The sequence below is a fragment of the Dermacentor silvarum genome, chromosome 7 (assembly GCF_013339745.2).
Source record: "Dermacentor silvarum isolate Dsil-2018 chromosome 7, BIME_Dsil_1.4, whole genome shotgun sequence".
Taxonomy (NCBI): Eukaryota; Metazoa; Arthropoda; class Arachnida; order Ixodida; family Ixodidae; genus Dermacentor; species Dermacentor silvarum.
In genome coordinates this window covers 30,669,676-30,695,515 of record NC_051160.1, presented here as the reverse complement: position 1 = coordinate 30,695,515, position 25,840 = coordinate 30,669,676, and the positions used below count along the sequence as shown (strand labels likewise).

General features: G+C 50.5%; 1 protein-coding gene across 1 annotated transcript in view; it reads left to right on the top strand.

Annotated features, from left to right (window-relative positions):
* LOC119457862 (TSC22 domain family protein 1-like) overlaps positions 1 to 24,907 on the top strand; it is a 32,530-nt gene extending 7,623 nt beyond the window's left edge. Inside the window, exon 2 of the mRNA XM_037719617.2 lies at positions 14,701 to 24,907. Coding sequence (XP_037575545.1) covers positions 14,701 to 15,993 — 1,293 coding nt within the window. The 3' untranslated portion in view covers positions 15,994 to 24,907. The remainder of the gene's footprint in view (positions 1 to 14,700) is intronic.
* The last annotated feature ends 933 nt before the right edge of the window (positions 24,908 to 25,840 follow it).

The following is a 25,840-nucleotide window of genomic DNA, read 5'->3' as shown; positions in this document are numbered from 1 at the left end:
TATCGACCTCCAAGCTATTCTTTAGCCATGTAAAGGGGTACTGAAGCAAATTTTTGGATGTCCCAGAAACTCTACTTCGATATAAAAGGATCGCAGTTGTCAAGTCAAATAGGGAGGTTAGGAAACGTTTGTAAGATATTTTAACTTGATACAGACGTTGTGTTTAAACATACGGACCTGTCGTCGTCGACATTATCTTGGCGTCATTACACGGAGCAAGATTTTCTGACGTAGTATAGCATTACGGCGATGTGTGAAGGTGCTGATAGTAATAATAATAAACGGCAGTGCCGCGCGCGTTTCTCCTGACTGCGCGCGCACAGGTAGCGGCCGCAGCGATCACACGGGTATTGTGACGTCATGACGCATCCACTTCGTGGGTGCCGAAACCGAAACTAGTTTTCAGAAAGGAGTATTACAATTAAATTATTTAAAGCAGTCTGACGCTTACTGCTTCTTTTTCTAATGCTTACATGATTCTGACCTTCATCTAAAAAAAAAAAAAAGCCGAGTCGAGTATGTCATGACTCCTCTAAGCTGTGTTGTTCAAACATCCGGGAAGCGAAAAATATCAGCAGGACAAGTGGCCCAGCCCTGTGCTGCTCAGCTTTCGTCGTGGTATGCAAACCAACGGAGCTGACGACCTTCCTCATGCAGGTGGAAGGATTTTATGTTCGTCAAAGTCAACTGAAGGCTCTGAAATGCGCTGCTATGCGGACGTCTCTCAATTTGGCAGTAAAACCTGTTGGCGTAGCTAAATCTGTTGTCAGGACCGACTGATGAACGTTGTCTTTTTTTTTTTTTCAAACGCATGTTTACTTATAGCACTCTCTGGTTGGCAGGCTGTGCCGTCTAGATCGAAGTATGGCCCAGTTCGAACTGGCAACCATGAGATCGATAGCGGAGGGGGTAAACCTGGGCAAAAGTGTTTCGCAATTTCGCCCGTGCCTGGTTGCAACGCCTTCTTCGGCCCATAGCAACGTGTATGCCAGCGCGCAGGTTTGAGTGGCGGACGAAGAGAGTCGCGTCAATAACTTGCACGTTGTGCGCGATTCTCGCGCCTTTTACATCCTAGAAGCGCCGTTATCCATCCTAGAAGCGCAGCAAGCGAGCGTCACTGTCCAATCGGCAATAACTTCTGTAGGCCAGATAAGTCTAGGTCGGTTTAGGCTATACTTAGCATTGTACGCTCACTTATAAAACAATCCGTTACCTGCGACGAGTGTCAAGGGCCGCAGTAGTCGCGAAGAATTATTGCGGGCTCAGCAGTAGAGTGCACTATTTATCACGCCCAACGTGCGATCGTTATTCCTGTTCGGCTTTGCATTTGTATGTTTCAATTTACATGGTACCTCACTCTTTGATTTCATCTGTCCAGAAATGATAACGGAGGGGCAATGAGTGACCTTAAGTGTATGCCTATCTGATGGAATAATAGCTTCATTACTGCTGCAGTACCAGCATTCAACGCGAGTTTTCTTTTCTTTTTTTTTTTTACCGAACCTCCAGCACATTGTCGCTAATAGCTGTGTAGTGACGGCCAGTAAGCAACAGCCATTAATTCGAAGACGGATCTCGACGTTTGCAACCGTACTCAAGCGTGAATTCGAACCGGGCGAAGGCGCCGCTATCGCGCTATGCTCGGACTCAGCACACCATAGAATTTGCAACAAAAATACCAGAGGGAACTCGGCCGCTGCGCAGCGATCGCTCGATTAGAGTAACACATGGGTTTGTATAATCTTCGTCTTCTTGCGGCTTCGAACGTTCTTGTAGTGTAATTTATTGCGGTTTATCTGTCTAAATTTTAAAGCAAACGGCTTTCTAAACAAAGCAGGGGCCCCTTTCACAACTCCTACGAGTTATACGGTCCCACCTTTATATCATACCCAATGTACATATAAAAGTAAGACAGCCAATTTTCTATGCCTAAATGCGCAATAAATTGCGTTTTGTGGCGTTTATAACGCCATATGTCGTTGCAGTATAATCAAACTGCAAACTCAGAAAGCCCTTTGAAGCCAGAAGGATATGTAAGGTTAATCATTCACTCGGTAGCTAAACCGCCATAACTGCCGCCCCCGCAAACACTATTGCCAGAGTTCGCTCCAGCAATTTCTTGTAGGAAACTAACGCTGCACACAGAGCGCGCGCGACGACGTCGCAGCGGTCATCAGATCAGCTGGCCGCGAGCGTCTAGAGGGAGCAAGCCAGCCGCCGTCGGGATTCCTGCGGCGCGAGGCACGCGAAGGCCACGCGAAACGCCTCTGGCGACTGCCGCTCTTCGCGCTGGAGAAGGGCACGGAAAGAGCGAGCGAGAGACCGGCTGTAGCCGCTGCGCCCCCGCACGCGCGAGCGAGCGAGCGAAACGCAGTCAGCAAGCAGTCAGCTGCACGCGCGGGCAGCAGCAGCAGCAGCAGCAGCAGGACTTTGAACCTGCGGCGTCGGCGGGTGGCCCGTTCGCAGCGCGAGCCGGGCCGTCGCTCCGTCGACGGGGGCGGCCGCGAGGTGGCGGGACCTCGCTACCCGCTTCGAAGGAGGAGGGAGGCGCCGCGCGTCTATTTTCTCCTTGCGGATGCTATCATCATCATCATTGGTGCCGTCGCGGCGTTGAGTCGTTTTTGGCCTTGTCTAGGTCGGTTTAGGCTTAATAAAAAAGTAGGGCGCGATGCGAACGCAGTCACTGTGAACACCTCGGCAGGTTCATACGGCCGCTGCTCGTCACAATGTGAATGCTACTGTCTCGGCATTCCAGATATTCGGCGACAGGTGCTCGCCACTGCAAAAAAGCAGTACGCACGAGCTGTACTGAAGCAGTCGATGCTGCTGTCACAGCCCCTGTTTTTGGGGCACGTGACGAATAATGCTGCGCCGAACTAATGAACTCCTTACACTGAGTATGCGCCTTTTTAAACGACAATAACAGCAACTCTACGCATGTAGCGCCAAAGCGTGTGATGAAGAGTTGGGCACGTGACACGTAGAGAGCTGGAACCGCCTCTAAAGGTGAATCGACAGCACTAACCTTCGTCGATACCTGCATTGCGCGTTATTGATAAAGGAGTGAAGCCACAATGGCCACCGTATGTTGCGGAGTCAAATCGCCCTTTTAGAGGTGTAAACTATTCAACTATTAAAACCTTTGCACCTATTGGCGCACGAGACATCGATTTCCAGACAGTTCCTTTTGTAGCGCTTCTTGCTGAGTACTTACAGCTGAACTGCCGTCAACACGTGGTTTCAAAGCGTTCCTGACACATGAGCTAGTCGAAGGTCTAACGTACATCTTCCTTTGAATGTACATCAATTTCCTGGCCTTATCTACACCATTCTGTTGCCTTCACTGCCATCCCACGTCCTCCTGCGTTGTTCAACCTCCACGCTGCACCTGGAGTGCTCCCGAAGGAAAGTCTGCAACCTACACCCCAGTCAGATGCTGGCAGGCAGCGCCACTTTATAGCGCAGCGGTGGCGCGTGCCAGCTGCGTCTGGCACGTGAAGCGGGCCACTCTGCTCGTTTTTCTCATGCCCCGCTGCGGCGGCGTTCGTCACGGAGGACGTATTCGACGAGGCCATGGAGAGGCCTCCTGGTAGCCATGTTAAACTACATGACGAAGATCTCTAATGGCGTCCGCTTCGATACGGGGCGGCGACAAACGATCGTCACCGTACCATCGTCGAGCTTACTCGAGCTAACCATGTTTCACTACTCTTGCAGTCAAGCCAGGTTCCCTACTTTACATATTTTTTGTTTATTTGACCAGTATCCTAAGTGTGCCTTGCTTATCTCGAGCGATGAATATATTTAGCGTGACAATCAGCTCATGAACGCCTGTGCTTATAGGAGGTAAGCGTTCTCTACGGCCCCGACTACAGACGGCAGGCATGCAGCGCCGCTTTACCATACGGCGGCCGTGCCGCGCGATCGAGCGGCTGCTGCTGCTGCGGCGGCGGCCTACGCAAGAGTCCGGTGGAGTCGGTCGGTCGCCGGCTGCGCTGGCCTGGAAAGCGGCCTCCGCAGCTTGCGCTGTTCTCTGTGCGTCGGGGTTCGCTCGCTCGCTCGCCCGTTGGTGGGGCGCCGGGCCGCGTCGTACGTCGCAGCCGTGCGCCGTTTCCTCTTGGGGCCGGTCTCCCTCCCTCGCCGTTTCTCTCCGCGCTGCCGCCGGTCGCTTCCTCGAGCCCTGGCTGGCTTGGCTTGCCCCCGTTTCTTCGGCCGTGCCGTGCCGCAAGACGCCCGCGGGGGCGCTACCCCCTCTGCTGTTTTGCTGGCGTCGGTGCCGATCTGCCGCGCGCAGCGCGAAATTCGCTGCGCGACCGAACTTGGTCGAATTTTTGCTCGAAACTGATGCAGGAATACCGCCGCACTTCGGCGCGATCACTTGGTGTACGGATTGGCGCCTCGGTTCTCAAGCTCCTGTTCGTATTCCCCTGTAATCGAAGATGTAGTCTTTCCTTTGCGGTATTACTCAGGATGAGAAGGACAGATCGGTCCTTTGTGTGAAAGGTGACGGCGCCGTCAGGCGACACACAGTCTATCATTACGAAATGTTTCTTGCGTACGTGGGTTACGAGGTAATTCGAGGGCCTGTCAGAAAGAAGTGAAAAAAAAATCATTATTCGCATGACTTCCGTATGGATTTAGAGTGGAGAGAGATATATATAAAACTTTTATTATCTGGGAGTTGGGTAGTAGTCCTCTCTGGGAGAAGTCCGAACGCTGTTAGAATGGCTTCGGCCGAGAGTAAGTTTCCTGAAACGCTAATCTGGACATTTTCGAATTCTTGCATGCTTTCTCTCGAGCCAGTTTAGAGCACGCAATACGACATGACAATATGACAATTTGACTTGACAATCTGGTGCAAGTACACATTGTTCTAGGACAGCAACGACTCTCGTAGAATACCATGCTTGGTCCTGTCTCATTGCTAGTGTCGACGTATGCGCTGTAGCTCGTCTTTTCCGACTTGTTTCCTAGTGACTGTCTAAGCATAAGCGTATTTTGCGTGGATATGTGCGGACATGTCCAAACAGGTTAACAGGCGTTCGAAGCGATCACCTGCCGCACTCGTTGTATACCCTTAGAAGTTAGAAGGATCAAATAATTGTGTGCAAGTGCGCGAAAACTGTAGCTGCGGCTTATCCAACGACGACAACGAAAGGACTTGCGGCTTCGTCCCAGAAGAACGTTTAGCTCAAGACACATCAAACACATGAGCGGCGGCATCATGACGCTGTTTTCACTATAGTTCTGGTCTGGTGCGTCACGGATGTGCTAGCCGATGCTGTTACCACGCGGTAGCTTTCTGTGGCCTTGGCAGCTAGTCGCGATTCACGCAGCTCCCTATACCTGTGGCAGGGCGTTATGCTCAGCAGGACGGTGTGCGGCGCTCGTTCGGGGAATGTCGTCGCATTCGGGAATCCCCGTAAGCCTGGCATAGTTATGTAAAGGAATGAGCCTGGGCACTGTGCACAACGCTGGCGTCGTTTTGCTTTGTATGCAAGGTCGTCGTGTACAGTCGCGCAAGTATAAGGTGTATACGCTTACGTTTGTGCAAGTCGCTGGCGCATCCTCCACGGATACCGAAGTTTTCCTCCTGGAAAGTTTAGATTCGGACTGGTTCGTAACTCACGGTAACGAGTGAGCAGCATTATGGATAGACGAGGACACAGACAGGAAAACAGCACTAGTTTCCAACTTTTTTTCCCCAGAACGACGTGACATATAGTCTGATTATACGATGAAAATGCAAGCAAAACAATGACATGCTAGTGAAAAAAAAAAAAAAAAAAAACACGATACAAGAAATCACGAATAACGCGACTATTGGCCTACATGATATGGCTACCGTGTGTAAGATAAAAAAAAAGACTTGTAGCATCGTATTTGATAAAAATACTGAGGGTTTCCGTTTCCTGTACGCGGAGTCAACCGCAGTTACTTCGGCCACAGTCGATCCACGCGGGTCGCTGGAGATTTGTTGCCACACATTATTTGAAATCCAATACTCCAGCCTCGGCGCAGTTCTTGCGACAGTATTCGTGTTTGTGAGTCCTTAATTGGTGCTACTGGCGTACCTCTCTTCCGAGCGGTACTCAAAGCAAAACATCGTAACTCTGCATGCAATTCGCTGACGCGCGGGTGCGTAGCCTAGCATCGGCGGCGATAAAGCAACGGCGCCGAGAGCGTCGCCGGAAGCACGTGTGACCCCCCCTCCCCCTCCCCCCCTATTCTCCAGCCCTCACCGCCGCTCTCACTAGCCGGGAGATTCGAACGAGAAGAGCAAGAAAAAGATGCCCGACTTCCGTTTCCGGTACCCGCCCGGCCGGCTAGGAAGGAGCGGCTCCATCATCTATGGGTCTATGAGAGGGGAAAGAGGAGACCCCCCCCCCTTGCCCCGTCCCCCCCCGAACTTCTATTTACCGGGGGCCCGCCACTGCGCGTAAGGCTTGTCGGGTTTGTTCTGCTGATGCGTGCTTACTATCAAACCAACCCCCTCTAACCCACCCTTCCTCCGTTGTTCATCTTCGCGTTTGACAGTGCCCTCTTGCGGACGCTCTTTCCGGCACCGAGCTTTTGTGTTGGCGAGCGGACCTGCAGTCCCGAGGAGTCGGGATTTGCGTGACGCGTACACCTCTTTCCTGCCGTATCAGAGGGAGATAGAAACCGTGGGAGGGTGATTTGTCGAAGTCAAAGCGAATAGTTTCCCGGTGCGTTTCCCGGGACACTTATACACGCTAAACTAGGTCTATTGGTTAATAGTGAAAGGCGTGTGGTGTGCTGTGGCATTGCACTGCCCCCCAGGATCGGCTCGCATTACAAACCACATTAAAGCCTTCGCGACGGCCCATGTGGTGGGTGCTTCGGTCTCCGGTATCGGCCCAGTTTCCTCTTCCACACAGCCGCCCACGCAAGTTGTCAATAAGAGCCGAAGAAGAACATCGCTTTCGTAGACAAAACAGTGATTTCAGTAAGGGCCGCGATTGAGGGCAGATGCCTCGGTGCCCTCTTGCATGTTACGTGGTATGCGAAGTGGTTCAGGGTGGCCAGTTTTGTTCGCGGAGCTAAGTATTCGATAGTGAACGGTATATGTATCTTTACGGGTGTACGGGTAGATCGATAGAGCGTTACATTCGTACTGATAACATTGGGCCATGTTCAGCGGAAGGCTCGCCGCTATGTGCAGTACGGTGATGATCATTATGGCGAATCTGCAGAATATCTAGGCTGGTAACTCTGCGTCGCCAATTTTGCCTCGGCAGAACTGTGTACAAATACAACTTAATGAATTCAATATTTATACATCTTTTGCCTTGGTTTAATAATTATGATCGACTTTTCCCTACTATGCCGTGCTATCGCGCTTCCGCTCTCACGAAAGCGTCACACGTTATCGGATTCTTCGCACTACCTGCCTATCGCGAGCACCACTTGACAATGCATGTTTCGTACGAAATCTTGGCGGAGCCTGAACGTTTGAACAAGGGCGAACAAGAAGGCACTTGTCAGAGAATAGGACGACGCGTCGCGTAAAGACAAAAGCGGACTGCCTTCAATGCAGTCAAAATGGAGCGTACGCACTAGCCATTGGTTTCGCAAGCATCAATCTTTCTTCTGCTTCTCCCAGTCACCCGCATTCTTTTGTAGTAACGGATGAAAGACGCCCGTGATGACTCTAAAGAATGAAAGTTGAATATATAAAAAGAAACCAAAACGGCGGTTTCAAAGGTATCAAAGCGAATCCGATTAAAGTCTGAGGTGATGCAGAAGTGCTTTTGTGGCTGGTACGTCGTCAGATATAGCGAGCCTAGAGCAGTGTTAGTCTACATGTTCTGCCTGTGAGTGTAGGGCCGAGTTTATGAGTTGTACATGGACTTCTCGAAGACTGATTTCGCCCCTGAACATTAGTAATTTGTCTCTGCAAAATCCATTTTCTTATATATGCTCGAATGTCCGTAGTCTGAAAGTCGTGAGAAAGTTACTTCATTCAATCTTTCCCTGATTAAGACTTCCAAACGGGTCGTTTGAAGACAGCATATAGCAAACATTGTAAGGTCAAAGGTTCGACATCTCTTCACTTCCCATGTCGTGCTAAGTAAAAATTTCTTACATATGCGCTTCATGCGACGGTTTGGGAACCAGTCCTGTAGCCGGTCGTTTGTTCTCTATATAATCTTTTGACTTCCGTATACTCACAGTATCCAGACGTATTGTGTCTGCAAACAAAATCATGGCTAACCTGTCAGGCTAGCTGCTAGGCCTACTTCTCCGATTCCAATAAGGACACATAACCCCTTTTGTTCACCCATCTGTTAACATGATATGCACTGTCTGAGCAAAGCAAACGCGATGACCAATTCTGCAGCCAGCCAAGAGGTTTCCTTTCCATGACCTCCCGGACGTTGTAGTGCGAGACGCTCGCCGATGATCTCGGAGGCCACACCCTTACATAAACAACGTGACAACATGCCCTCCCCCGTGTCTCCTACCTTAACACGTACTCAACGACCTCTTGGCCTCCGTTTTTTTTTTTACTCTCGTCACAAGCTCCTTCGATCTTCTTTCTCCGGCATTTCGCGGCTTAGCACAGCGGCGCGAGCTTATAGGAGCAGCTTGTGGCAATTGTTCTGCCCGAGAATGCCGACGGAATCGCCGCCGCGTAGACGGTTTCACGGTGAAACAATTGGCTTTGTAGGCTCTGCACTAGGCGCTTCGGCGCGTACTACCTCGGCCAGCCTCTCCTATTTTTTTTTCTTGTTCGCCCAATAGCCACGGCCGAGGAGACAAAACCTGGTACGTCGTCTCTTCGTAACTTCTTTTCTTTCTTTTTCTTTTCTGTTTCTTTCTTTTCATTCTCACAATTTCTTTCCTTTTCTGCGCCATTTAGCCTAATTTCTTTAGCATTTCCAGCCCTTCGCGCGCTCCTGCGAATATAGCTCGACCTTTTCCGTGGTTCACTTTGGATGTTCTGTTGTTCCTTTCGTAGTTTGCTCTCCTTAGTAGTTTCGGAGACTTAGTATATCGGAGACTTAGTAGTTTGCTCTCCTCTCCGAAAGGAACGATTTCAATTGCGGAAACTTGTGGTGCGCCGGTTTAGAAGCCTCCGACTTCAATGCAGAGACGCGGAGAAAACAGCTGCAGCTATAACGTATAGTAACTACTTCAGCCGTTTTATATTGAACTCAGCGATTGCGCCCTACTGATAACGCTGTTCATCGAGGGAACATGGACTAAAATAATTATATTCTGGAGATTTACGCGCCAAAACCACGAAATGGGTATCAGGCATGCCGTAGTGTGGCGCCCAGGATCAATTTTGACCACCTGAGGTTTACGTGCGCTCAATGCACGTTAGACGAGCGTTCTTGCAATGCCCCCTCCCCCCAACCCCCACTTCGCCTATTCTGCATTCCCGGCCCTATCTGGTTAACTTCTTCGTCACAAGGTACCGCTACCGGCGTTGTTGCTGTCGTAGTACACGTGTCCGGTAATCGGTGTCCACATACGCTAATAGGTTTACGAACAAGCTAAGTCTCTCCTGTGATTCCGACCCAATTCCGATGCCGGAGCGCGATTTAGCAGCGATGCATCCTTCGTATCTCTTAACAACAGCTGCTGCCCCTCCCCGGGCTGCTCTTCACGACGGTCGGGCGACGCCTATAAAAACGCGACCGCGCACTCCGTTCGCAAGGCGAGCTTGAGATTTCCAGGAGGCGAGGGCCTTCCGCATCTTCCGCCGTCCGTTATCCGGGCACCTCGTTTGTGGCGCGCCGACGTCCGTGTTTACTTCCGCGGTAGAATTGCGTGCGGCGTCGAACGGCGCCGCACTTGCGGAGCGTATAAGAATCGCGGCAGCGTCCAACGGGCCGCGGCGTCTTCGTCGTCGTCGCGCGAGAGGCCCGGGACCTCCCGCCGTTCGGCCCGCTCGCAGTCACGTCCAGGCGCGTCGACGCGCCGAAGCGACCCGAGGAACGCTCAGGAAAGGGGTTCCCCCTCCTTCTGGGCGCGAGGAAAATAAGATTGAGGGGTGGCGTGGCGGTTGAAGGGAGAGAAGGGCATAGTAGCGTTCTGGCATAGCGGTTCGTACGCCGCTAGCCGAAGTCTTGATTCCCTCCCCCCCTGCCACCTCTTTCGGCCGCCACCCATGCGTGCCGGAGACAGGGCCGCCGCAGCAGAAAAGTCCCGTACGAGAAGGGGGAGTCAGGAAGGCAGTGAGAGGGGGATTCTCTAGGATGCTTGGCGCTGGCTTCCAGCGCGCATTCGTCGTCGTCCGGCGAGGCCGGACCGCATTTCCTGATGCTCGGACGACAACGACGATGCGGAGTTCCATACAACGCGCCTCTCTCCTCTGGCTGCTCCTGCTCCTGGGCTTCTTTTTCAGCCGCAATGTCGAGCTAAAATAAGAAGAAAAAGAAAACTTGAATGAAAGAGCAACAGTTGTCTTCATCCTCGCGCTCGTGGGACCGCTGGCTGTGTGGCGAATGACGCAAGTAAAAATCCCCAGACAGCATGCACATAGGTACTTGGAACTCAACTCGGAACTCAACGCATAACTCAACCCAGAAAGAAAAATGAAAACAAAACACAGCCAAGGACGGCGTCGGAGGACGTGGTTGAGGAACAAGGACGCCGTCCCCTTAACTATAAGCCTACGCCACTCCCTGCTCGTTTCATATCGCTTTTGTCTTCTTTATTCTTTTGCCTTCCTAATCACGGCGGAAAAACAACAGGCTTCGCGGATCTGGATGAAATGGCAGTGGTGGAGAGGGGGTGATGCCGAGGCAGTTGGTGTGGACCAACATGGTGGCTCGTGGTGTTGCAGTGGGCGCTGAGCGAAAAAAAAAAAAAAAAGTACCGTACAGTCAGAAAGGTGAAGAAATCGCCCGAGAACAAGGCACACACAACGCACCACGGGAGGCCTGCAGACCTGCGCGAGGACTTTATATAATAAACGCCGAAAGGCTGCAGAGGCACGTCAAGAAAACAAAAATAAAGAAGGAACTTGCGGAAAAGAAAAGTACGAAACTCGAAGACAGGGCTCTCAAATTGAAGAGGAAAGGAGAAGAGGAGGCCGTCTTTCTTCTTTCCTTCGTCCTACCAGCCCCCTCCCTCTTTGGTTTTTCTATTTGCGAACCGGTTTGACCGGTGCGAACGAGGTCTCCGCGACGGACGCACTGCGGTCCGAGGCACAGCGACGCAGCAGAACCTCTCTCAAGGACCGCGCAGACAGCCAGCCAGCCAGCCGGCCGGCCGGCCGGCCCTGCGAGCGAGCGATCGGGCGCGCAAGCGCCACGGCAGGAGTAGCCGCTGCAACTCCTACTCTGCCATTTGAGATCTCGAACACTAGCGACACCAGCGCCGCCCTGGTGGCAGAGCCTCGATGTTCAGTAGGAACACGCGGCCCGAGAGAAGGTGGTCCCGCACTCCACCACCCTCTGTGAGGCGTACAGCTCTCGCAGACGGAGTTGCTCCGCGCACGCGCGGCATTGAGCGCGCGCCTAGGCATGGGCCTCCCGCGTCACCGGTGTCCGCGTCCGCGTGGAGGCGCGCGCGTTTCGCATGAGTCGCTCGAGCCAAGCGTGTTGCCCATGGCTCGAGCTGCCGAGGAGAGCGCCCAGGCAAAGCCATGGCCCAGGCCATCCCGTTGGCTGAATACGAGTGTTTCGATGATTCCAAACCTGGTTTTATCTGCTTCTGTATCGCCTCAACATAACGGGTATCCATCTAACGCAGTCGGCGGCATAAGCATACCCGAGTGGCAACACAAACGTCAGATAACAATAACTACGCTTGTTTTGCAGCTGGCAGCAAAACAAACAATACAGCGCGAGAGGGTGCGGAAAAGTAAGACGTTCGTGTTTTTAACTGTCTTCAGTATGTAAAATAACAAACTACCTCAACAAGCACCTGAACGAGCAATATTTATTTTTTTTATTTTTACGTGATGACGTCCTGCACCCTTTTATTTAATTATGTCTGTGTGCAGGGCTATTCCAAGAAAAAAAAATATAATAACCAGAAATGCCATGTCTGCTCGTGTGCGAGCATGAGACGCTGCGCCCGCACAGGCCGATAGGCGGCGCCACGCCATTGCGGGCCAGGCCTGCTTTCCTTTGGCGGCTTCGGTGCGCGAGTGTCCGGTTTTAATTAACCCTAGCGTCCGCACAACCGCTGCCTCGTCAGCGCGCGCTGTCACTGCAGCTGCCGTTGTATTAGTTTCACCTAGCTCTGACAGAACCATGTCATCTGAGCGCGGCCTTATGAACGCAAAGGGTTTGTCAGGTGGGAAATTGAGGGCATTTATTAAGTTGAAAAGCCCTACCTGAACGCTGTTGCTAAAAACTTGTGGCAATATTTTCGTATTGATTGTAGCTAACTTATGTCTTGACAACCTTAAAGTAAGGAACTCAAACAAAAGGACGGAAGAATAGAAATGTCGGCCGTTAGCAAGCTGTACTATAAAACTATGCAACAGTAGCGGACAGAAATGAAAGACTAGTCAGAAATGAAATCATGCGCTTGGGATAGTTCGCTAGGCCTTGCAAACTTGTCGATAATGATATCGTGCTACACGAAATCAGGCTATGAAAAATAATTATCTAAGAGCATTTCTACTCAATTTTGATCCTCGGGGTGCTATCGGTATGTGTCGTCATCACGTTGACTCCGTGATAATAGACCTTCTGGCAGCTTTGCCGATTTCCCGATAATCTGGCGCACATCACTGCTCACTGTGCTAAACTAGTGCGTTGTCTCGGTGCGCGCCAACGCCTGACTAACGATGAACGTTTGAGAATGGCCATTGCCCGAGCTCGTTGGACACGCGTTGTAAAAAAAAAAAAAAAGTTTCCAGCGGAAAACTGGCATGGACAGCTTGTCGTTTGCCTCCTTTCCTTCTGTCCATGTCTGTGTTATCTTCCAGAAACGCTTTTTACAATAGTTTCGCAATCTTGTTTGTGGACTCCGAGATTCGAAATGCTGCGCGGTGTCGGCTCCTTTTCGGCCATCTCGAAGGCCATATGCTCATTGTTGTGAGCTCCAGCGCTTCCCGCACGACTGGTGTTGGCGTGCGCGGTACCCCGCACCCTCTGGGCAGCCGCTAGGGCGGCGCCGCCGTCGCATCCCGTGCGTCAACCACAGAGCGCAGCCAGCGTAGCGCAAAGAAAAAGGAGAAAAGAAATAGGACAAAGAAACCGTCCCGAGAGAAGGAGAGAAAGAGAGCAGGCGGGGGCACCTGTCGTGAAAAAAGAAAGATGAGAAAGAAAACGCTGCGTCTCCTCGCCCTCAATCGCGGCTCCTGCCTTCTTTGCTGTTTCTGGTTTTACCGCCTCCGCGCGGCGCGGCCTCTTTTTCTTTCTTTTTTTTCCGCGCGTTGTCCCTGGCACGTCCCCAACGTTGGGCGCCAAGTTTTCAAACGGGCTCCCGCCGGAGGACGCGTTCGAGTTGGCACGCTCGGCGAAGCGGCGACGCCGACGCTTTGCTCGCAGCCTGCTTGGCGCATGCGTGCCAGCTTTTGCATTCGATATGTATAAATGGATGTTGTCTTTTTTGAGCGTGTTTTCTGGAGATGCGATCAAACGCTAACTCCCGTTACGCGTTTCCCGTTGCACGCTCGCATCATGTGCTTGCTTGGTGGCAACACTTTACTAACTGTATAAATCGCTTCTGTATAGAAGGAATTTAACTGTAATGGCAAAATAGCAGAGGCCTCCATGTGTGAACCGGCTGTCCATCACAGCTGGAACTATTGCTTAGTTGCTGCTCCTTGGTGCTTCATGTGAGGAGATTCGAGCCTGTAAAGGGCAAAAATAACATGTGCAAGGGGCACATCCGGGGCATCAGATCAGGTATTGTGTCAAGATATAAACGAACAACTATTGGACTGTGGACGCTGACAGAGAACTTCACAACGTTCATTTAGTGCAGCTTTGGCAGTACTCCACAGAGCAGCGGCGACTGATTCATGAAGTTGTGATAAGGCATGAACTTGCTTCACACAGTTCTCTCCACTTTGATTCTTGTACCGGTGGATTGTCTCGTGACGCGACTGAAGTTCATCCGTAAAAATATACTCTCTGTTGTCTTCAGTACTAACGAGTCTCCGCATGTGAAATAACAAAGAACCCAAGTTATTTTGTGCCACGGTACGAATGCAAATCACGAAACAGCGGGAACACGCATTAAGCCCGTGGTTAGCGTTGTTGTATGTATTGGAGTCTCCCCGCAATGCACAACATGTATTATGTCGGACAGGTTTAAAGACCGCCGCTATATTTGCCGAAGCGTGTTAGTGCTTGCGCGTTGGTGCGGCTGTCAGTGGTATGTTCACAAGGCGACTAGGTGAGCTAGTTCGTAGATGATTTGGAAACAAACAGCGCTATAAAACAGCACAACGCACTGTCTTGTGTCTTCTGGTTTTGTTTTGCTGTTTGCTTCCAAATAATTTTCTCAAGTTCTGTTTTCCTTTCCGCCTTGCTGCCACGAAAATTGCAGACCGTAGCTCCAAAGCACAGGAACTGGCACTTTCCGGAAACGGGAGACCCTCCTGTGGCCTGTACATTTATTTCGTAAAATCGCTTTTCGCGTTGACCGAGGTTAGGACTGCGTTTATTGCGCTTGTCAGATAGATACCTGCTTTCTTGATGATGGTACAGGTGATGCTAACCGAGTTTTCCTTTTTTTTTTCTTCCCCGATCTTTGCAGAGTGCAGCAGCTCCCGTAGCCCCGCCTTTCCATGTGAGCGCCATGTTCTCGGAGGCGCAGCCCCGCGGAATCAAGCGCAAGGCGCACTCGCTGGACGACTTCTCCGACGGTGGTGGTCTCGACGAAGAGGAGGACGACGAAGAGGAGGACTCTAGCTCCTCCAGTTCCTGCTCATCGGCCAGCTCAACCACAGGTGGATGCTCGTCGGGCGAGGACGCCCGCTCCTTGTATTCGCGCCGCCAGCACGTGGTATTTAACATGAGCATCTGCAAGCTGGCCCGTTTCCGGCAGGCACCCGACCCCAGCCTTCTGCGCTCGGTACTTGTGTGCAACACGTTGCGGGCGCTCGAGCGGGAAATGAGGCCGCCCAGAGGTCCCGAGCCGGCGACGCTCCCCACGGCTGCTGCCACGTCACCCCATCACCCCCACCACCCTCATCACCACCATCACTCGCCTCACCACCACCACCACCATTTGCACGGCGCCACCACCAACGGCGGGCTCGGAGCCGGTCACCACCACCTGCCGCAGCACCAGCCGTACGGCCCCGCGACGCCCTTCCACAATGGCGGCTACGGGGACGACTACGACCGGTCGTGCCCTCCTCCCGGGGACAGCGGCCGCCTGACGCCCTTTGTGCGATCTCCCGCCGAACCGCCGGTTTCCGGACCTCCTCCCACGCCCCTGTGGACTGACGAGGACAGGTTGCCGAGTCTCAACTGGAGCTCGGTACTCAACTTCGGCAGCGGCGCGCCCGTCACGCCGCCAGCGCCTACGGTGGCCGAGCCGGTGTCCTCGGCGTCGGCGTGCGGCATCACCGACCCTGGGTGCGGCAGCGGCGGCAGCAATGGCTCGGCGCCCCTCTACACCCTGCTGCCGGCGCACAACTCGCCCGCGGCCGCCATGGTGGTCACTTCCTCGTCGGCATCTTCCTCGGTGCTGCAGACGAGCCCTTCCTCTTCCTCGTCCTCGCTGGCCAGCAACAGCAACAGCAGTGGTGCGAGCAGCAGCAGCGACGAGATCTTCGGCGACATCGACCTGTCCCTGTACGACTTCGACCTGCTCTCGCCGCTATCGCCGCCGCACGTCAAGCTGGCGCCGGTCAGTGCCGAGGACCTCATGCGTTCGCTGGCCGCGTCGCAGCAGCAGGCGGCCGACTGCGTAGTCACCACCACGGCCGCGTCCCCGTCGGCCGCCACATGCCAGCTGGTCGCCTCTTCGGGCCAGCAAATCAGCTTCGGCTACAAGGGACTCATGGGCTCCGAGGACCACGTGGCCACCGTCATGTCCTGAGGCGGGGCGCGATCGTCTGTGTGTCGTCGTTTCTGGAGAGGCCTTTCTCGTCTTCTGTAGCCTCTTGGTCCCAGCCCTCTCTCTGCCGGCGTGGCGGAGGACAGCGCTTGCTTTGTGTACATAGGACAGTTGAGAAAGAAGCGTTGGGAGGAAGTAAGTGGACTGTATCGCGCCGAATCATCATCTAAAGAGTGCCGACATTTACGTTGCCAAAGAGTCGCGACAGCTCATTGTGTGTGTTTGCGGGCGGTGCGCTGCTGCTGTGTCTCGCTTGCAAGGAGTTCCTCGCTCCTTGCGTTCGCGTGAAAAGGTCCTCCTGCTCAAGCCGAGAGTGGGTGGACAGGCTTACTAAGCTGGTGATATAAGTGCGTTCGAATGTAATTCATTAGTTCGAGGGGCAGGGCTGGTTGGAAAAGATTCACATGTCTCATCTGGGCCTCATGGCCCCTGACCTGCCACCTCTCGAGTACTGCGCGGCCCAGCCTAATCATCGTCAACCATACTCTCGCGTGAAGCGATCGCGCCACGGGCGACGAGTGTCTCTGAGGCATTACAAATGGGAGTTCTGCGACAGCGCCGGTGGTGGGCAAGTCATGCCTTCGGTGTACAATAATGGTCTTACATCTCAGCTGTACTCTACCTAGTCTCATTAACCCACTGGCGGTCCACCATTCTGAGCTTCCAATACAACAGCTAATTGGCCATTTCGGATGCTCCATGTTGTGGCGTCACTCCCGCACGTTATCTACAACTGCGCCCGTTTGTTCGTACTAAGCTCGCCAATAATGCTGGTTAGCTACGTTTCAACCCCTCTGCGTATGTAGTACTCTGCGCGGAGGTGGGAAGCCTTATATGAGCTGACAAAAGTCCGCTACGAGAAATGAAGACATGACAAGCCGCAACAGCCGTGCTAAATTGTCTAGGACGATTTTAACTGTATTGTAGAAACAAATGGAGCAGAAAAGCAAAGAGGCGAGGAGGCAGTGGCGCCGACTACTGGCCGCGGAGCAGACTTGCCCGCCGCCTCTGTTCAAATCGGGCCGAGTGCCTATCCTGTTTTTTACGCAGCCCGAAAAACCGGGCCCTCGCGTCGGCGTACTCTCCTTTCGGTAGCGGTAGCGGTGGGTTGCGAGAGAGCAACGACCGCCGCAGCGGAGAGATGGCGCCACGCTCGGCAGAGACATCCTTCCAGACCTCTTTCTCCTCGCCTTCCTCCGCGTCGTTCGCCCCGTTTTTTTTTTCTTCTTCGCGAGTCTCAGAGGCACTCGTCGTTCGCGAAAATCTCTCGGCGTCGTCTCCGCGGTTGGGCTTTCCAATTTCGCGCGGCGAGCTCACGCCTCGGCTGCCGCAATGTTTTCACTCGCATCCGTCGGCGTCGTCGACGCTGCTACGCATGCGCGCGTCATTTCCTCTTAAATGGCGAAATGTGGTGCTGGTTTCGAAACCGTCTTTCTCGCTTTCTGTTTTAAATCTTTTGCCGCGGGGTTATCTCGTGTTTCTCGGGAGTACCTACACCCAGGCCCGTAGATAAAGCGTACCGAGACCAAAAATCGTTTCTAGAACCGTGGCTACACTGGGCTTATCGCGTACTATCAGGACGCGCTGCTGACGTATTGACAAATAGGTTTGGAAACTAGGCATAAGCAGCTTTGATTCTAAGCGCTATGCTCATGGGCTCTTAGCAGTTAGCTTCAGTTTGCTTCGATTCACTCCTGCGAACCACTTACAGCGGATGCGCAATCGTCGCATCGAAGTAGGTGTATCGCAGCTTGTAAGCTGGATGATAACTGCAGGTCTACTCCGCACGACCTGAGCCTACTGATACAAAGATGCTGCGTTGAGCGTCACCTTATGATTGGCGTCGTCGCGAATTTCCGTAATTAGCTTCGATTCCGTAATTAGTGGGGTACGCTTAATTTTTTATGGGATGTGTGGTCTCCCGGTGACGTCGGCGACAATCTTGGGCACAGATCGCGTTCTACGGGTAGTCCCTGGAAGACGCGCAGTGTGTCTTCCGAGACTGGTGGCACAAATGACACCTTCTTGACTCCTCGCGCGCCTTCCCATGGACGGCGTCCCAAGATTTTTTGGTGCGAACTGCGTGTTTTCCGCGGCCTTACATAATAATAACAGCGCATGTGACTTACCAGACAGAAGCCAGCGCCATGTATCGTCTCCCAAAGCTTGCTTACGTGTTCTGCGAAGCCTTGTATGTAGCCGTTGGTGCGCGTTCAGCTTATGTGCGAGTTGCGTCGTCCGAGCTTCCGCGCAAACTCTGCCAGGGGAATGAAAAAAAATACAAAAAAAATGTTGTGTGGGGAGGGTAGGATAGTCGAGTAAGGCAGCTATCGTTGACGGTTGACCGCACAGCCGCGTGCACTCCACTGGGAAGAAAACGTGCCTTTGTTACTATGTTGCACCTCAGTTCGTCTTCGTCGTATTTTACTCCTTAAAGGGTGCACACCCCGTAGAGGTGCAAAACATTCCCAAAAAGAAGCACTCAAAATTCTTTGCGTGCTTCGACCTGTTCAAGGTTCAAAAAGCGAAATTAACATTTAATTCGTTCGAAAGCTGGAGTAATACGACTAGACGAGACGGAACAGCAGGGGTGTAAAATGTGCACGTTTTTGTACACCCTTTTTTTCCCACTCTTACTGCAGCGGTAATGCGTCGCTTCGAGACCACGGAAAAGTGGCATCTGCCGAAACTCGACTTGGGAACTTTTTTTTTCGTTTGTGATAAAAAAAGAAACAAACCCCGTTAAACTGTGATAGGACGCATCAACTCTCTCGGACCACGCAACTTTTAAAGCAAGAATGAAAAAAAAAAGCACTGTACGTTCTCACGTTCGATGCCAACAGCAGCGACCACACGGCAACATTTGGTGGTGTTGTACATATTATATCATCTTTTTATTTTTTATGCCCATTCTTGCCGCACCTTCTTTTAGTATCCTTGTTGTGCTTTTGCCGATAGAGAAGAGTATTATGATTATTATTATTGCCATCACCATTGTATGTTTACTCTCTTCGGCGAAGTATTGATAACTGGTGTAAATATGTGCGCGTGTTAAGTTGTGTTATTGGTTTTTTTTTTCTCGAATAATTTGTTGTTTTCCACAACACAGCCGCACGAAATCGCCTTGTATATACATAGAGTACATATGTGAATGTGCCGCGTACGCGAGGTTCCATACTGTGCATATACTTGTGTAAGGGCTGGATCAGCACTGTAGAAAAAACAAACTGCCAACTCTCGAAGCGCCTCCTCGCATTTTTTTTTTCGGCGCCAATATTGAGCGCTGTAGTTTTTTTTTTCGAAAATATTTTGTTTAAGTTCACTTTTAAAGTACAGCTACTAGATAATGGGGTTAAAAAGAGCAACACTGTCCACGCAGCCAATAGCAAGCAACAAAAAGAAACCCTAAGGTGTTTCTAGCCATCCTTTGGTGCATAGCCACATTAGCTTAACAAACGAATCGGGGGGAACTTCTTTTGGCACTTGATCCGGAAATGTTATATTTGACTCCAGAAATGGGGTGTCAAGTCCTTTCAGCTTGCTGCTCGCTAAACGAGTTGTTAGGAACGAAAGTTGAAGGGTCGCCTTTCGGGATTTGGCAGTCGTGCACTGTGAAAGCTGGCCAGCCTGTTTTATATCTATATATATATTTTTTTTCTGTTATCACCCCACGAGACAGCTCAAACTAAACACCCATTGTATACAAAATCCTTTGGAGACGAACTGAAGCTTCACCTCGACAATGTTCACGCTCATTATTATTGTTCTTTTTTTTTGTGCAGACCACGCAGAAATGCGTATGTGATTTTCTTTTATTTGTACCTACCAAAATTTAATTTGCTTCATTGGGAAAATTGCGTTATACTAAGGATTTGACATTGCAGTTATGTTACAGACACGATAGTCCTCGCTGTTCATTAGCGGCAGGCAAAAATTGCGGCTGCCAACAACACGAGCCCTTAAACTGAACCGCGTACACAAAATTAATTCACTGCGACTTTCCAATGTTCATTTGCATGGTGCAATCGAAAGGATGTCTGTCATAGTCTCCGTGAAGGAATCATTGACACATTTTTGTTGTCACTGACCTACGTAAACCTAAAAAAAAAAACGCGTACAAATTTTACGAAAGGCTTGTTCTGCGCTTACGCCATAGTCTGTGCATAGCTTATGTCGACCTGTCCGGTCAGTTTCAAGTGCATGATAATCACGCCGCTGTGCAATGCTAATATCTTTTTTTATTTACGAGTTACAATTAGGAAGGCAATTATCACATTCTTTATGAAACCAGGGCAGATGTTCTCGGTTTCTTCCAAATTGTTTTTTTTTTCCGCGTTGTAACAAGTAGCGCGCCATTCCAGTAGTTTATTTCGTGGCTCCTTTCATAGAGGAGTGTTTCCGCATGTTAGTCCACGCTGCGATGTCAGCATACCTGAGACAGGCAGTCAGCGCAAAGATATTGCTCACACAGCTTGTTTTGTTTGCTTAAGGTATTTAAGAGATGGTCTGACTCCGTACGGAGTGATGGTATTCAAGTCCACGCAGTGCCAACAACGGTAAATTTCCAAGGAAAAAAACATTGCACGACTTCACATACGGAGAAAAAGTTTCCTGATAGCTGGCCGGACAGCGTACGCCCCCGCGTCGCGTTTTAGCTTTCCGTTCGCTAACGTGGCATGAAGCCACATCATCGACAAAAGTCGTAACGTCTTTGCACTCGCCAGCGTTCCCTTTGCTAATTTGTTTTTTAATCAATTCTCCTGACATCAACACAGCAAACCAGCACTGCTTGAAGGGACTCCGTTTTCGCGGCCGTCCGATATGTGGGGACCGGGATAACGGAAGGTGCCGCGATCTAACGAAGCTCGATGGCGCCGATTTCGGAGGTCACCCCGAGTCTCAGCCAATCGACGCGCTCCTTCTCCCCAAGACGCGACTGCAGCGCCGCCATTTTTCGTCGCCATCGCGGAGCCCGGGCTTCGTCGACGAGCTATGCGAAACTGAACCCGTTCTCGCGTCGTTGGTGGCACAAGTCGCACTTTTAAACAACGCCAGCTGTAGATCTCAGTTGCTCGCCAGGGAAGGAAGGTAGAGAAATTATCCGCGCCCGACAGCAGCCGTCAACTTAACCGCGTTTCCATCGTAGCGCTTCGCTACGCTCAACCTGCATGAACGCGAACACACACTCAACACAGACAGATACATTCATGCTGTGAAACCTACACGTACTTTCTCGAGCAGCTCCGCCTGACGCAGGTTTGCTGTATCCACATGACGAGAAATCAAAGCTTCAATCAAGGCGCTATAGAGGGAGCCTCTGACTCGTACCCGATCGCCTAGGAAAGAAGGGACGCTTCTTGCGAAAGCAATAATGTTGCGGTGCGCTCTTTTTTGTCATTGCCACCCGTGTTCAAGCAGTTATCGCAATAAAGGGGGCGGGGCACTTCAGTTATTGGTTGAGATACCGCGTCGAGGGCAATACACACGGTTGATCGCGTGAGTCACGTGATGAAGAGACTGGGCCTATTTTCTTTCTCAATTGAGTCAGTGCGGAAGGATTTGGTCATGTAAAAAAAAAAGAGATAAGAACGCGGCTCGATTAAACAGAGCGCCCGTCTCCCCCCTTATGCTCGGTTCTCAGCACCAGGTGGCTAGTTATCCTATTCTATACTACTCGTAGCGCTATGCTTGCAAGGCCTCGTCTACTTCGAATGTATCTGCGGAAGTGTCACTTCGAAGGAATGATCTGATAAGTACAAGTATGCACATGAACAGAGCTCCCGCCACAGATGTTAACCACCGCTTACATCAGTCGGCATGGCTGTGCCAGAGACTAAATCCCTTGATACGGCTGAATGACAAGACGTAAAGCCAAAAGCGAAAAACCACTGAGAAGGAGCTTGATCCTGATTGGGGCAGAATTTCGAACATGGTGAAATGACCCTCTGGTTCGGCAGTCATTCATCGACACGCATCGACAACTCGCTCTCGTTAGGCTTAGATCAGGGCAATGCCCGTCGGGTGGTAGGGGTTGTGTATTTTGACAGTGCAGACGTTTATTAAGCGGCCGTTCAGGAGGTTTCAGCCATTTTTTACTTACCGAAGCTTTTGTCTCGCTAGCGAACATTGGACGCTATTTCTTGTGGTCTTTCGTCTTCCTTCATTACTTAAAAAAAAAAAAAAAACTAATGCGATATCAGATCGCTAAAGGTCCGCAGGTATACAGTGACTTGGAACTATAAGTGAGGAATGCCTGGATTTGACCCCCAAGTGGAGAGAGAAGCGTAAAAAGAACGGGGCCGGCATAGGTGTTTCGAGAAAGTGCCTTTGTGTTAGGGTGACTCCAGTGAGATTCTGAAAAGATGCGAGGGGCAGAATGAAGACAGCTTGAGTAAAGGGACGCAGCGACTTATCAAGTTGATGCGATTGGAAATCTCGACTCCAGCAGAGCGCTTTTAACGTTATCTACGGTCCTTTCAAGTGAAACGCAACCAGCGCCGACGGTAGACGCCCGCGGTGGATGCGCAGATGGCGCCTCGTGCGGCAGTGTCTTGCGTCGGGTTACACACTGATCTCAACTGCGTTCAATAGTGTGTGGACGATTGTTGATATGCGCACTGCTGCTCGCGTCACTTCGCCAATCAGCTGTATCCATTGCCTCCCAACACATTTGCTCTCATTCAGCCGGACAGCTAAGGTGACCTGCATGTCACCGTTTTATTCTCACGCCCTCGCATGCTTGAAGGATTAGTCTAGTGCGCTTCCGGTAACATGCACATCGTGACATCACGGAAGTGGAAGGGGCAGCTGGGCTTGGTTCCTATCTAAAACGTTTCAGAACTTCAGGTGTCGCGTTAAGATGAAAGGATACCTTCGCCGGAGTCAGTTCTGGCAAGACTGTTCAGTGCTTTCCGGTCAGTGGGAGTAGACGTAAAGTGGTGATAGTGCAGACGGTGCCGTCAAACACTCGCTCAGCTTCATCAGCCAACTGTCTAAAGAGTGTGTCACTTGGAATGCTGGCTGTGCTTTCAGCAGAGCTTATACTAAGTCGATGGTCGGCGAGCGGAGTGTCGATGCGCGAAAGAGATATACAGGGTGCTGTGCCATGCGCTTGTCATACAGGAGGTTCCGCAATGCCAGACGGGATATTCAATGCTTGCTGCTAAAACGTAAAAAAAAAAGAAAGGAGTTTGCAAAGGACGCCAGGTCTCTTCAGCCACAAAAATGCAGTTTGAAAAAAAAAAAAAAAGAAGACAGCGAGGTTATTACAATTCCGGAATTTCGATCCTGACGCGGTATTTGCGGTCAGTGAGGTTCCCGCACCTCGTCAATGGACGTCGCTAAGTGCTCATGCTCCAAGCGTTCCTCACAATATGCAGGGAACGGGCTGTCGAGAATTAAGGTTCAATTCGGCAGAAGTCTTAATATCGCTGCGAAAATCGGTGGTACGGCCGCATCTCGTTTCAGCCTTCAAGCGGGTGCTTATGCTTAGGCGGTCCGGGCCCCACAGCTTCGAACAAATTCTTGCCAGGCCCCTGCCTTCGCATGACAACGCCTATCCGTGACAAGTTCGAAAAAAAAAAAAAAACAGGAACTGCTGCCGTTGCTGATACGAAACACACAAACTGCACGGAATTGTCGCGGAAGTCACCCTAATGCTCACATCCGGGTAGTGTTTTGTTCTCGTTTGCTCACTGGCTAATCACGCGCTCACTCCCGCGTCGCTCAACCAATCGCTACAAGTGGCGGTCCCAGACCACGCCTCCTCCCTCGCCCCAACTCAAACAACCGACGGTGCCATTCCTAAGTAGGGGTGAGAAGAAGTACATTGTCCCGTGCGCGCTGCATGTTTGCCGCCACCTGTGTTAAATCGTGAAAAGCTCATTAAGTGGTACGGCCTCTTTCTTTTGTTCTCCAATGTAGTTCAGTTTTGAATCATCAAGTTCGTTCACAGCCTTTCACTGTCCAATTGCCTCGCCCAAGAAATCGTGACAGAAGCGCTAAAATAGTTTCAATTCTTGCTAAGGTGTGAACATCTTTTAACGGCAGAGGTCGAAAATCAAAATCAGTTCAGAGAAGCGATTTGAGACCCAATCACAAACCGCAAGCTAAATGCTACAAGACTGAAAGCAACCGATATCTCCGTTATGGACCGGTTCCTCCGGGCGACTGCGCGACGAAGAGGATTTCTTTTTTTTAACGAGCAACTCACGGCAGGCAGCGACAAAGCAACTGATAACAGAGGTGCGTGAAGAGAATAGATTTATATTATATATACATTATATAAATATATTATATATATACAGAAATGTGCTACAGGACGAATAAGACGGGAGTAAAAAAATGGATGAGAATATATTATAAATATATTTAAGGGAGCGCGATGTTATAAAGTGTAATATATATTATACATATATAAATATACGTCAGACGCAGTCACAGCCACACAACAACACGTGCACACATACACTCACTTTTAAGCCACACACGGTCATAATCATTTTTTCCCCGATCTCCTTTTCTTTCGTGATTCGAAAAGACCTTCTCTTCGCCATGGCGTTTTCATTGTTATTCTTTTTTTTTTTTTTTTCATCATTCACTGTGGAACGCTTTCATTTGCTTCAACCGAACGGGTGTTGATTCTGTACCGTCTCCCATTTTGTTTCTCTCCGATTTCTCGAGCTGTGGAATGCACAGAAAAAAATAACTCTGAAGCCACGACATCTTTTTTGCCATATATTGTTACTGTTTAAGAAAAAAATGTGCCACGCGAAAAAAAAAAAAAGACGTGTCGTGGTGAAAAAAATGACAAAAAAGAAAAGAATCTTATTGAGTGAGAGAGAGAGAAAAGAAAACGTGTTACCGCTGTGAATAAAAATTTGAATTGCGGGCTTGACTCACGACTCCTGTGTTTCCTGAATATCCGCTGAGCAAATTTATGCTCGCGGACATTTTTTTAAGTGAAGTATTATTTATGTTATTAATTTGCTTAACATTTCCCCTGGTGTTGGCCAATGCCCCATGGCAGGTACGAGCCTTGAGATGGAAGAAGAACTAACACAATGACTTATTCAATTACGGGTTGGTCCTAGGTGTGAGTCTGGATGCTCACATTCCTCAATGTTCTCAAATTTCGCCATGTTGGGTTTAGCCAATCAGAGGGCGCCTAGCCGCCCAGTGAGCCAATCGGAGCTGTCAAGATGGCGAGTTTGACAATATGGCGGAATTTGACGGTGTCCATATAACACCTACCGATTCAAACGTGCGATTGAGCTGGCTATAGCGCCAGCTCACGGTAGTATCAACTGCCTTACGTTGGCTACACCCTTTCTTCGAAATTGCACTCAATCAAGAGCCTTTTTAATGACAAACTCGGCCTACCTCATTCGGCCGCAGTTCACAAGAAAGCTTTAGTTAAAAAAAAGACTGATTTTAATGTCTTCAAATACATGCGACGTGGCAAAATTCTCGTTTCAATCCGCTGAAAGAATTTCGATGACGTAAGTTGCACGTAATAAAAAGGGCAGCTTCTACTGTGTAATCGTTGAAAACTTCGCTACTGAATTTTTCTACGAATAGCCTTCCTATAAAATCTAAGAAGTAAAATAAATGAAGCATAAAGCTTAAAAATCATTACTTCGTAAGAAAAACTTGTATCGAAATTCTGTGAACTGCAGGAGTACTCAAATGGGATACCTAAATTCCACGTGTCCAAATGACTGTGCCCTATAGCGGCATTTTGTGAATAGAATGTTTTAACTACAAAACATTTCTTTTAGGGGAATAAAATAATATTTCTAACTGATGCAACAAGTGGTTTCAAACCGAA